Here is a 13,271-nt window from a genome sequence, read left to right as displayed (position 1 = left end):
TAAATATAATCCAGTTTTTAACTCCCTGATAATTGATTTTTCTATGTGAACTAGTTGTTTACTCATGCTTTGTATTTCTGTGAATTGGCTTAGATGCAGAATTTAGAGATGGCTCTAATGAACTTACTAATCACGTTGTTATTTTCTTGCAATGCCGTTATCTTTGCTTTCCCATTTATTTCCAAGGTTTTACTTTAATATTTTGGTGCAACTTTTGTTCATAAAGTGCCCAGTTCATAAAGCTGCATAATGTAAGACTGAATATCAAGGACCTCATTTTCAAACGGAGCAGCTCATGGTTGGGGGTTAATTTACACACAGAAACTGAAACATCAGCACTGCCATTTGTCTTACACTGGTCTTCATTATGAGAAGATGAAACTTGTGGAGAAAGAAGCACCTCTTGTTACTTCTTTTTTTCTTTCTTTTTCTTTCTTCTTTTTTTCTACCTGTCTCTTTTTTCTAAATAACTCAGTCTTCAGGAAGGAAGAAGCAACCTGATAAATTGTGAAGTATTTTTTTCCTCCTACTTAAGTGCTTAGGTAACTGCATTCTGACTATTTTCAAATGGTCAGGCTAGCTTTTTGCGGTAGTTTGTCTCCCAAGGATTTGTACGTCTCTCTGTTACCATAGCTTCACAATAATTTCCAGTAATAATTTTCTCTCTCAAAGTATAATGGACAGCTCAAACAAGCTCAAAAGTGGAATTACCAGAACCTTAACCTTTTTCATTAAATGTTTATCAAATTAGTAGCTACGTATGGTCCACTGGAAATCTCTTGATGAATTCTCTGCAACACTTTATTTCTGATAAATAACTCTAGGTATACTTCATTTATTAACTTATTACTATCTACATTAAGTAATGTATGTTGCCATTATTTGTTACAGAATAAGTTTATGTATTAGTAGATGGCATTGAGCATTCTTTGGAAAAATTCTCTTGTTTCTCATTTTTAGAATGCTTACTAAGGAAATACCTGGAATAAATCTATGAAATCTATGATAATTGTTAGAAAATAGTCACTTGTAATTTCTTATCAAGTATGATTTTGTCCTTATGAGAGACACTCACAAATCATTTCTACTTTCCTCTGAAAATCTGAATGAGCCTTTTTAACTTTGTAGAGTGACATACAGGAAAACTATATTGAAATCAAGAAGAAAGTAAGCAAATCGATGGGTATTTAAGTTGTTCTGTTGCCATGTTTGTCTCCCTTTCTTTCCCCTAATTAATCCAAGAAAATGGGAATTAATAAACAAATTAAATGACTTTTTTTTCCCCTAATACAATACATATATTTTGAAAGGCTATTTATCCTCTGACATTTGAAATATTTTCTGGAGAAATCCTCACAGATTTTTCTTTAATAAGATATTGACGGTTAATGATTTTCTTTCCTTGCTTACTTGCATTTTGATTCATGCCTCTAAGTGAATATAAACTGTTATGCCTATTGTTTCATATTTTCTCCGGCCTTTCATCCCCTGGAGTAACAAATGAGCCCATTTTGCCCATTATTTAGGAAAACTCCAATAGTATAAAATATGATGAAGTAATATGAAGAAGATAAAATTTTGTGACTCATTGTTAATGTCTACTTTTGCTTTGGAAGACCTTTACCAAGGACTGATCTATCTTTAACTAGATGAAAGACTAGAATATACTTATCCTTTTCTTATCTGGCTGAAGTTCAGCCTCAGTTGGAAAGCTGATTGACTTTTCAGAGGAAATGTGATTCAGCTTCTTTTATTAGTTCTCCCACATACATAAGCTGTTTTCTCTTGAAGATATGATTGTCTCTGAAGAAAAGAGGAGCAGCTGACTCAGTGTAACTGCACAAGGTGAGATGTAAAAATAATTAAATGTAAGATTGGACAGCTTTTCTCAATTTATCAATTTTTGCCATTTACTGGTTTTATTTAGAGCTGATAAATGTTTTAATTTAACATTCTACACAATAAATTTTTGATCCTTCCTTGGAGTCTGTTAAATCACAGAACTTCTACAAAATCGCCATAGACCAGGCAAACTAAAAAGCAGGTTTCATTGTGCACAGAGAAAGGGGTCTAACGTGCCCTGTATTACTCTTTTGCATGAACCAGGCTTCAACACTGCTGAATTGATTTGCCAGTAAGAACTGCAGTCTGGCTATGACTCTGCAATTTAACCTGTATGAGCTGTTTTTTGCACTTCTGTAGAGACTCTTTAACACAAGGGCATCATTGCGACCCCACATGCTTACTTGCAGGGCTGGACTTTAGTTACAAGTGCTTTGCAGTTGTTTAGTTTTATTATTGAGAACATTTCCTGTCAATTAATGGGACATTAACAGGACAAGAGCCTTAGAGAACTAGAAATAGAAAATTCCATATGCCATTATTAATCCACCAGGATACATTGTCCTTAATGTGTTTCTGAACTTTTTAATTGGTTTTGTTTGATTAGAAGTAAGGTGGAAAACAGGTAGGTTTATTATTTGGTTTAGCTAGATAATCACGTTGCTACAATTAATGACTTCTAAATCAAATTTCTCTGATACTATAACACCTTCGTCCTCTCTCCTTCATTTCAGTTGCTTTACATTATTTGTCCCCACGGATTTTAAAATAAAAGTAATGAATGACTGTAAAAGCACACTTCTGACTCTAATGCCTCGTTGGCTCAGGCCTCCTGTTTCTTCAGAAAAAAAGTGCCTTCCGCTGTCATCAGTCCCTATATTTTTATCAAAAGACTGACTCTAGTTTTCACAGAACTGAAGGTTGCCAAGTCAACAGTATTTTAACTTTTGTATATTAATATTTTTCTCTTCCTGTCTTTTTTTCACAGCTGAAATAATTGGAATCTCACACTTTCACAAGTTTTAAGCTGTTCTAATCAGTTTTAATCTTCCAATAGGTACTTATTAATAATAATAACCTGTTAATAATAATTACCTGTTAATAATAATCTTCTGACAGTATCTCTTAGTACCTGATAAGTGTCTGCAAAAATCATTTTGTTTTCTTTTGAAATCTGAAGAATATTTGATGCATCCTTGATATAACCTCTCTGCAGTAGTCTCTGAAGAATAAATAAAATCTACACTGAGATGATAGTGTTCTATCAGTTAAGAACATGGCTTTTTGTTGATACCTCATTTAATTCCTCCTATTTTTGGATTAGATTAGTGAATTAACAAAATTTGATTATCCTTAATAAAGGCAATAACATGTTAAATTTGATCATAAAGGACAGTATTTCCTGTAAGACTAATAATTGCAAACTCAAGAAACAGTGTAGCATGAAATCTAAAAATGCTTTCTCTGATTATTAGGAGAGTGGCCTCTGGTACTGAAGACTCGATTTAGAAGTTTAGTTTAACAAGTATTCATTATTGTCTTTCAAAAACATGAACAGACTGTAACTAAAATGTGCTTACATTACATCTTCTTATGAATAAAAAGCGGACTCTGACACTGTCAGGTTGAAGTTAGGTCAGTCCCAGTGTTATTTAAAAAAAATCTTGTATTGACTTTTTAAAAGACTGTTGTTCCACAAATAATAGGGAGAGAAATAAGATTTGGCTACCAGTGACTCTTTTAAAATGTGACCTATGCTTTACTGTTGTACTGTTGTAAAGCTGCAACTAATGAAAAACTGAATCTCTCTTTTTTTTTTTTTTTTTTTTTTCATTTTCTTTTGAAGTTCAAGCAATTCAATTGTGTTCAAGCAGTTCAGTTGTGTGAACCATGGAGAACTCAGGTAGTTTTCCAGGAAACAATGAAACTTGAAGGGGATTGCCCTTAGCCTCACCACGTGAAGGCTTTTATGTGCTCCTGTCTCGTTCTTTTGGTTGTTCTGTAGGGTATAGAAACAGAAAGAAGATTCTTTTCCTTTTTGATAGGTGCAGGGGGGGAATGGCAAGACTGAGAAAAGGATGAGGTAAGGTGCAAAGGGAAATGGGAAGACTGAGGAGAAGACTAGGGAGCAAAAATGAAGAAGACAGTTGAAAGGATCTCATGAAGGAAAGCCTGGAGGGACAGGAGAGGAGAGAAGTAAGCTTTGGTAGCTGAGGATCCTGATGAAGACCAAAGCAGAGAAGCTGAGAGACAAGTCATTTCTCTGTCTTACTGATGACTTCTTAGGAGAGAATGGAAGGAAAGAGCCTTATTTGTTATTTCTTAGTTCTCTAAAGATCCATATGCTTGTAACCCTTAGTCTTTTGGTAAAAACAATGATGTGATAAATTATTCAGAGACTCTCTTAGATGTGGGTATTTCCTTCATTTTATGTTTTCCCATATCAATAGTTTAGTAATCCAGAAGTTCCCACTTCCATTAGGATTATGGAAACTGTATTAATGAAAGCAAAAGAAAAATCAGTAAATGCACACAGGATGTTACAGGTGGTGTCCATCTCTTCACTGCTTGTGCTTTTAGGATAAGTTTGTTTTCAAAACTGTTGGCTATTTGGCAATCTTTGGTTTAAATGAGAAAATAAAAATTTTTAAAAAGATATTTTAATAATAGGTAGAATTATGTAAACCATCATCTGCTGTACTGACAGCAATTAACATCAGTTCGTAACCTAGTCTTTGGGTGATTTATTTGCAGATGTTTTCCTCTACAATTCACATGAACTGCAAGTCATGGAATCACAGAACAATTCAGGCTGGAAGAGGCCTCAGGGGGTCTCTAGCCCAATCTCCTGCTCATGGCAGGGTCAACAGTGAGATCAGACCTGGTTGCTCAGGGCATTAACCCACAGAGTCTTGAAGAAGACCTCCAAGTTTTAGACTGCACCACCTCTCTGGGCAACATAGCCTCTCTGTTCCACAGATGGATGGCTTGTCCTGAGAGTGAAAGAGTTTTTCCTTTCATCCAGTTAGAATGTCTCTTGTTTCAATTTATTTCTCTTGTCTTTTGACATCTCATCTTGTAACACTGAGGCCATCTTCTTGATAGCCTCCTCATAGGCTTGAGAAGGTCACTATTAGCTCCCAAAGCCTCCTCTTCTCCAGGCTGAACTGGAGAAGGTAATGAAGGTAGTAAAAGCCAGTGCTAGGGAATGGGTACGATGCATTCAGACAACCTATATGGATCAGAGAAAATACCTCCAGAGAAGAGGGAAAAAGGGAGACAGAATTTTTAGCCAGAGCCTACCAGTGACCTAAACATATTTTCTCACTGTCTCTAGGGCTCCTGGCTCATGGCTGCAAAGAGAGCAGAGGGGACCACTTTTAGTAAGTAGTTGGAGCACCTTTCCCATGCCTTCTGACCCTAAAGAGCTTGTGAGAAGAAAAGTGAATTGTTAAAAAAACTGCTATTTCTTATTCAGTAGAACTGTTATGTCTGTTCCGAGTGGAAAAGCTAGTAGAAAGTGAAACATTCACAAAAATTTTACTTTTAGATTCTTTACAAATGTCATGATGCATGGAAATACAGATTTTTTACATCTACAGTCTTTTACTACACAGAGTTATATTGAATGAGACTAATGATTTAATTGGAAAACTACGGACATATTACTTAGTTCATCTTCTATTTCTATAGCTTTCACCTCTAGAGCCTTCATTTTATTGATTAGGAGTGTTCAGGGGAAGCACATGGCAATATTTCTAAGACTAGATTTATCTCATATTAAAGGGCAAGATGATGTGTATCACTGCACCACAGCCAGATTAATATTTTCTTCATACCAGTAAAATTATTATTTGCAGTCTTCTCCCTCTTTTGGGGGATGCACTTCTTTTAACAAGATTGTTCAGCATAAATATTACATAGACTTTAAGTACCCATAGGATTTGAACATTGGTTGTCTATATTCTTATATCCAGGCCTTTTTTAAAATTTAACTGCTGTATTTTACAGTTATGCAATTACTTCGAAGTTACTTCTGTTCTCATCTTATCAATATATTTCTGGTTATACAGATTCATTATTATGTAATGCTAACTGATGCCACATTTTTCTCTGTTTCTCTAAGTGATTTCCGGTCAGATGCCAGTTGTTCTGGTCATACTCCATTCTCTATTTTGAGGAGTCCTCACTGTTCTGTTCTTTAAGCATTTTCCAGTTCTCCTCTTCTCCTTCTTATCTCAACATGGAGTACTGTTCTGCAAATAATGTTACTCCAGAGCGTACATTTGTTGCCTGCCTGCAAGGTAGGGTCCAGCTCTAGCTTCTTGCTGCATGTTGCTTAGCTCTGCAGAGCTTGGATTTGTAGTCTTTGCCTTCAGAATCCAGAAGGCAAATGATAACGATAACGATACTCTTCTGCTGAGGCTGACAAGTCAAAACCAGGAAGGGGGTGGGAGAGGAGAGGAGAACAGAAAAGTCACCCAAATTGGCTGCTTAGGGTGCAAAAGTATATAGATATTGAGTCCATTAAAAAAAAATTTTTCAAGAATTCTCAGCCTTTCTTTCTCTTTGTATAGATTAGATCTTTAAGAGCATCCTGCCTGCATGGAGAAAGTCAAGTGTTGAAGTAAATTACTGTGATCAAACAGTATTACTTTTAGAAAAACAAAGTTAATCACTAAGCAAGTAGTAATATCACTCGTTTCCAGATTTATCAATATTTTGTCTTTTTCTTTCTTGCTCTGTATATTAAGCAACTGTTTGAAACAGACTACCAAAGTATGTGTATTATAATCTGTCTTAGTGTACGAATGTGTGACGAAGATGTTCAAAGTGATCGAAGTATTGAGTATGTTAACTGGAAGGAAAAAAAGAATTGTAAGTTCAGGGATATTTGAAAAATTCCAAGGAAAGGAAATTGCAAAGATCATTGTTTTAAACTTGTGGTAATATAAGGATGCATTTCTTCATGATTTGAGGAAAAATATCATTGGCTAGTTTTCATCCCTACTTAGAAATAGACCTTTTTAAGACTGTTGAACATATCAGAACTCTGTCTCCAGTGTCTGCTTTCTTACTAGAAACCTAGGTTTCTAGGTTACTACTATTTCCCTATAATGCCATGGGATCACACTGTGCTAGATTATATCATATTTTAGTAACACACATTTAAATTTGATATTTTATTTATCTCAAATACTATTTTTTATGAAGTTACAGTTTTGGCAAATCAGGCATTAAATGTTTTTTTTCTTTTACTAAGAAAAATAATGTAAAATATACTGTACTATAAGTAGTTAAAAGATTATTCATATTATTTTTTATTATTGCCAGAAACATTTGGATCATTTTAAAGTTTATTGATCTATAACGATTTTTAAGAAAATATTTGGTCAAGCTTTTTTGTAGCGACCATTTGCTATTTAATTGAGTTAATGTTATGTAGCCTTATTTCACTAAGCTCCATACCAACATATAATAAGTTATTAGCTAAAAAAAGTATTTACAATTACAGTTGTGAAATAAAATTTATCAAGTGATTGAGAAAAATAAGTGGAATGAGATAGGGTGACAAGTGCTTCTGTTACTTTAATACACATTTTGGCTGATAACATTTTAGTTGAAAGCAATAACGGTGGTTTTAAGGCAAATTCCCCAACTATCTCCACTTGAATTGGGTGCACGCGTAACTCCCTCGACAGAGCCTGTTTGGGAAGCCATGCTTCGGCTGGTCACTGCTGTCGTTCCAGGGCATAAGTGGTGCAACGGGCTGCAGCGATGCTCAGGATTTGGACAGCCTCAGGCCACCGGGACCATTGGCCGCGGGCACAGGCAAATCTGGGGCTGCAGGAAAACTCTGGGGTGTTTGTGCATGGGCCTCTGCGCCGACCGCTGTGATCTACTTACTGACTGATGCTGCTCTGACTTGCTACATGAACACAGTGAAATGCAAAAGGAGTTGCAAACTGTTACCCCATCAGCAGTGATCATGGGGTGGGATCTGTCTGCCCTGTTATCTGAATGCATGGGACCCCTCAGAGGGGTTCGGACAAGGCACCACGGGGCGCAGATATGATTTTATAGTTTGCCTGCATGATGTGGGAGAAATTTAAGTCCTAATGGTTTATACTAATTGCCATGTGTTTCATTCCTGGTTTTGTGTTGCAGATCTCTCAGTTTGAATTTTAAATTTATTTTTTTACTCTCCAGCAGAATAAAGCTAAAAAAAGGACATAATTGTGGCACTGTTGTTAAATACTGTGATACTTCATTTTAATATTGCTCACCCAGCAGAGAATTATCTTTTTTTTTTCAGTGCAAGCCTCGGGGAGGGGAGGGAGAGAGTGGTGTTATTGTGTTGGTTAGGCAGTAGTGGCTGCACAATTTCCTCCTTCAGTAGACTTTTAAAATGCAATATGTTTTGTTAGAGTTAGCATTTGGGATGCTATTGTTTTATACAGTTTTTAATTGCATTTCCGTTGAAACACTCATTTCAAGCCCTTGGAAAACTCACTAGACAGTAGAGCTAAACCAAATAAAAAAGGAATATTACAGATGTATTCATTTCCTCTAGCTAATTATGTTGATATTGAATAAAAGCAAAAATAATACTATCAATACTCAACACTCTTTGCTTTCCTCACCTTCCAGTTCCTGCAATATTTAATCCAGAATTCCTGAGATGAAGCATTTGACAACGAAAGACAAGTTACAGATTAAAAAAGTCACTGCATGTGACTACTGACCTAATTTTAAGTTTTTCCAAGTTCACTGTTAGTATTGGCACTCTTCAAATTTTCATCCAAGTCCATAAGTTGCAGTAATAAAACTTGCAAAAACTGTATCAAAGTTTGACTTTCACATTTTATACATTTGATATAGAAGAGGAAGAAGTAAATTTTCTGCTGATGTCTATGATCAAATATTCTCTATTGTCTTTTTTCTTAACTAGGACAAGAATTTGATTTTACTGAAGGTACACATTTATTATTGCTCTGTAGCTTTCATGAAATAAATTGAGCAGCATAAGCACATTAGCATAAAGGTATAACATATGATAGTTTAATAAGGGATGAACTCTTATTATACAAGTAAAGAAGGTCTAGTTGGAGGAGACCAAGTTGTTCTCTTGAACAAGTTGACTTCAGTCATGAGACAAAGTCATTGGGAAAACTAGTTAGATTTTTTTTTTTTTTTAACATTCATTTTCTCACTGTTGTCTTCCATTTAAATGTATAACAAATTGATGACTATCTGACTATCACCACCCACACCTTCCTTCTGGTGATAGCTGCTTACAAAGTGCAAAGTTTCAATAAAATCATTAAAGATGTTTTCATTAAGTAATAAATTACATATTTATAACAATAAGAGTTTTTTCACAGTTCAGAATACATTTGGGCTCTTCTTTCCTACAAATTGTGTGAAATAAATACTGTAATACTATGTTTCTTTTTTCCTTCATTTTTCTACACAGCTTTTCAAGATACAATGACCAAGTGAAAAAGTAAGAAAAGAAAAGGAAAAACCTTTCTGATCAAGAAAAAGATTCTAATTTCTCAACTTTATTGCACTTTTTTTCCCTAAGTATTTTCCAGACAGTTGGGAAGCTTGCCTGTAAGTGTTAGCTACCCTCTTTATTTTAGCTGAGTGCAACATAAGACTATTTGCATGACATCTGATCAAATATTCATCTAGTCCTGTACCTTACTTCTGATATTGACCAAAAATGGGTATTAAGACTATTAAGAACAAGGCAAAAGTATTTTCCAGAGTACTCTCCTGACTTCTTACCAGTCTATGGCATGGGAGGCATACAAGGTTCCTGAATGAGAGTGTTATTTCTTCTGCTTCAATACCTCTTACTGAATATTTCTTCAGTAGAGTATTCAGTATACTGAATAATTCACTTCATCTGAATTTCTCATATGTACACTTGTTCACTATTTGAACACATGTAAACATCAATCATTTACCATGGCCTTTCTTGAAAACTTCTGAGTTTAACTCTGCATTGAGTGAAGACATCTTGATTTTGTTTGCTTTAAACCTGCACCTGCAGTTTCATTTGATTTTCTGGGCAGAGAAAATGAACTTAGTTCCATAATCATCCTCTCCATCTACCCCAGCACCCTATATTCCTATTCAGTGTTTTGATGTTTCCTTTCTCCCTCCGACGAATATATCCTAGTTTTTCATATATCAGCAATTCCCCTTGCAATCAATTTATTCTATGTCTTTCTAGTTCTAACTGGATAAATGTTTGTGTGTGACAGTAAAAAGAGAAATATACAATATTCTAGTGGTGTATTTACATTTTCTGTTTTGCTTACTATTCTTCTCTTAATAATTCTTAACCTTTACTTTTGCACTGCTGTTCACAATTAAAAACAAAAAACCTTGCTATTTTTAAATTAAAAAGCCTATTATAACTGTAAGATGTCAAGTGACAGTGGTGGACTCAGAGCTGCAAATGTATCAGTAAGATCAGAACTGTATTTTGATTTGCATTGCTTTATATTTTGTATGTTAAATTTCATCATTCACTATGTATTCTGTCTTTCTGTGATGCACCTTGGTTGATCCTATTGCCTTCTTACCTTTAATACCTTTATATCAGCAGTAAATTTTGTGTCCTTTGGCATATAGGTAGCTTCCTAACAATTTTGAAGCATGTGTGGTTCCCTGTGGGTATCTATCTATTTCCTACAATTGGTAGGAAAGCTCATTTATTCCTCTTTCTCTTTTTCTTCCCCCTCCTTATTTAATAACTAAGTATTCCACCGTTATGAGTGCATTTCCTCTTTTCCATCTCAGCCTAGTTTCCGTCAGAATCACTGTGGAAAGCCTTTTTGAAGGCCAATCACACCTTTTTACCCAGCCCTTCATATAGATTTTATCTGAGCTTACTGACTCCTTCAGAGAAATGTAATAGATTTATAAGGCATTATAAGTTTGATAAGGCATTATAAGGCATTATAAGGCATTATAAGTTTTTTTGCATAAAGCTTGTTTTTACACTTCCTCAATACATCTTATTTGTCCCTGTGCAAACATACTTTTAATTCAGAATATCATTTTTCCTGATATCAGGTTTCTTTATCTGGATCTGCCGCTGAAACATTTTAATAATTGTTATCATGTTATCTATTTTCTAGTCCTTTTGAAATCTTGAATGACTAATCTCTGTTTCTAGGGATCTGTCACTATCCATTTTGTCAGTTTGTTTAACAACATCTTCTATTTTCAGTTCAGTTTGAGACAGATCTTGTGATGTATCCCATATAAAAAAAGGCTCCAGCACTATTTCTCTCTTTTGCAAACCACTTCAAATTTGTATGCCTTCATTTTTGGTAACTGTCTACTGCAATAGTTAGACAAGCCAAATATATTTGTTGCCTGTACATTTTCTGATAGACAAAATTTCCCCAAACCTCCAAACTTTTCTTTGTATATTCTTGGAACTGCCTGCTACAATATTTAATTTCATATTTTTTGCAGCTTCCTTTCAATTTCAATTACTAATTCTTTTATATAGTTATGACTTATAATATCTTGTATGATTCCCTTTGGAAAATTAAATACACTAGACTGTACACCATAATATATGAATGAGAAATGGAGTTAAGTTTTTTCCCTTTTTGAACTGGATTTTCAGACTATTCTCTAATATCTGTGATAAAAGTAGACTTGAGATTTTTTTTTAATTCTGCTTTTTCCCACAGTTTTGTTCGCTTCTAAGATATGTCCCTCACATTACCGATGATTCTAGAAGATCAGAAATTTTCTTCTTCTTCTTCTTCTTTTTTTTTTTTTTTTTTGTCATAAACAATCTCACGATTAAGTTGTCACTTGATAAAGGGGAAATGTATATATCAAAGTCTACTGATGCTCAATTCAAGTTTCTGTCTTTTAAATTCAAAATTGACAGTTTCAGCATTTAATCTTTTGAGTTAGGCAGAAACTTTGGCTTTGTGCAGACTATTTGTAATCTTGTCTCAGTGTCCCACTGGTATTTCCTGGGATACATAAAGGAGTCGGTAACATACTTCTTAGAGTTATTGAGTAGCTGAATGGAGTTCTTCTAATTAACTCCTGACTTGTGTAAAACAATTTCTTTGAAGTAGCAGACTTTCAAATTCATCTCTAGTTGTTGATAAATTCTCATTTAAAACAGTAAAGAATAGCTAAATCAGGAATGAATGCTTCAGGATTGTTTTTTGGACTTCTTTTGACACCCTAGGAAAAAGAAAGAGGGACTTTTCTTTTGCTGTTTTCCACTTAAATATGCGTACTCACAGGTGTGAACAGTGGTTTATTATATTTCTTTGCAACTCTGGAAATTTCCATTTTTTAAACAACCAGCGCTAGGTGCCTGAAATAACCTGTGTTTTGTCTTGCTTTGCTCCTTGTTGCTTTCAGGGCAGCTGTCTGGAGGTTGGACTAGATGATCTCCAGAGGTCTCTTCCAACCTTACTGATTCTATGATTCTATGATCTTGGGTTGCTCTGTTCACTGAGGAGACCGTGAGGAACTGGGCAATTCTCTCTGAAACTGCCCTCTCCTTCTTTATGGCTTTTATACAATTTTTATGTAAAAGGTATGTTTCCATGTAAAACCTCGTAATGTTTCTTATGTTTCTTGCTAGGATATAGCAAGAGTGATCTACTCAGAACTCTTTTTGATTTTGGTCTAATCTGTGCCTTTTATGCTCATTTCTGTTAGTGTTGGAGTTACTTCATCCATGCAATTCTAGTTAAACTCATAGGTGCAGAGGACTGTTAGAGGACCACATGGACCACAGGACCACTATACGATTCATTTTTATTTTCTTGCTTTTTGGATTCCTTAATCAATCCTTCATTGTGGCTAATGTCTGAGGCTTTTTTGTTTTGTTTTGTTTAAGAATGTTGATTAATTTGCATAACATTATTAAAAAGAAATGAAAAGAGAGAATGTGTATATTTTACCTCACTCATCTCTTGCCACAAGTCAGTTTACAATATCTAGAAATCATTATTAATAATGTGCTTTAGGTACCGTAACTATAGGCCAATTCTGTGGCATTAACAAGAAAATATAAAAAGGCAGAAGCTGTTTCCTTAGGTGGAAAGATATGTCTCTGAGGCATTATTTAGGCCAAACAACAGAGCACTCCAAACAGTCCTGGGCCACCCATCAGCTGAGTAACCTTTTGGCTTGCATAGTTATCTTCTTTTCCAGGGTGAGAGGACATGGCTTCAGAGTACACCTCATCCTGAAAGCTGGGAAGGTGACAAGCTCGGAAGGTCACCCCTAGACTAGCCTCTGAGCAGTCATTCAAAGAACAGAAAATATTTGATAATCTTGACAGCTTATTTAAGATGAAGAAAATAGATAAATCTTTGCTGTAACTGGGTCTTAGACTGCAAAGCTTTTTATGATAGAGA

The 13,271-nt window shown here is 34.9% G+C and overlaps 1 protein-coding gene across 4 annotated transcripts in view; it reads left to right on the top strand.

The window, feature by feature from the left end:
* Positions 1-13,271, top strand: part of CCDC102B (coiled-coil domain containing 102B) — a 186,601-nt gene that overhangs the window by 63,186 nt on the left and 110,144 nt on the right. The window contains exon 5 of one of the 4 annotated variants that reach the window (XM_062568105.1): positions 5,180-5,225. The exons of 1 other annotated variant lie outside the window; for it this stretch is intronic. In XM_062568105.1, coding sequence (XP_062424089.1) covers positions 5,180-5,225 — 46 coding nt within the window. Of the gene's footprint in view, positions 1-1,791; positions 1,845-5,179; positions 5,226-8,493; positions 8,563-13,271 lie in introns of those variants that run through there. 2 more of the 4 variants (XM_062568106.1, XM_062568107.1) reach the window with 2 other exon arrangements.

The sequence above is a fragment of the Rhea pennata genome, chromosome 2 (assembly GCF_028389875.1).
Source record: "Rhea pennata isolate bPtePen1 chromosome 2, bPtePen1.pri, whole genome shotgun sequence".
Lineage (NCBI taxonomy): Eukaryota > Metazoa > Chordata > Aves > Rheiformes > Rheidae > Rhea > Rhea pennata.
Note: the sequence above shows the minus strand (reverse complement) of the source record. Positions and strands in the feature narration are given on the sequence as shown.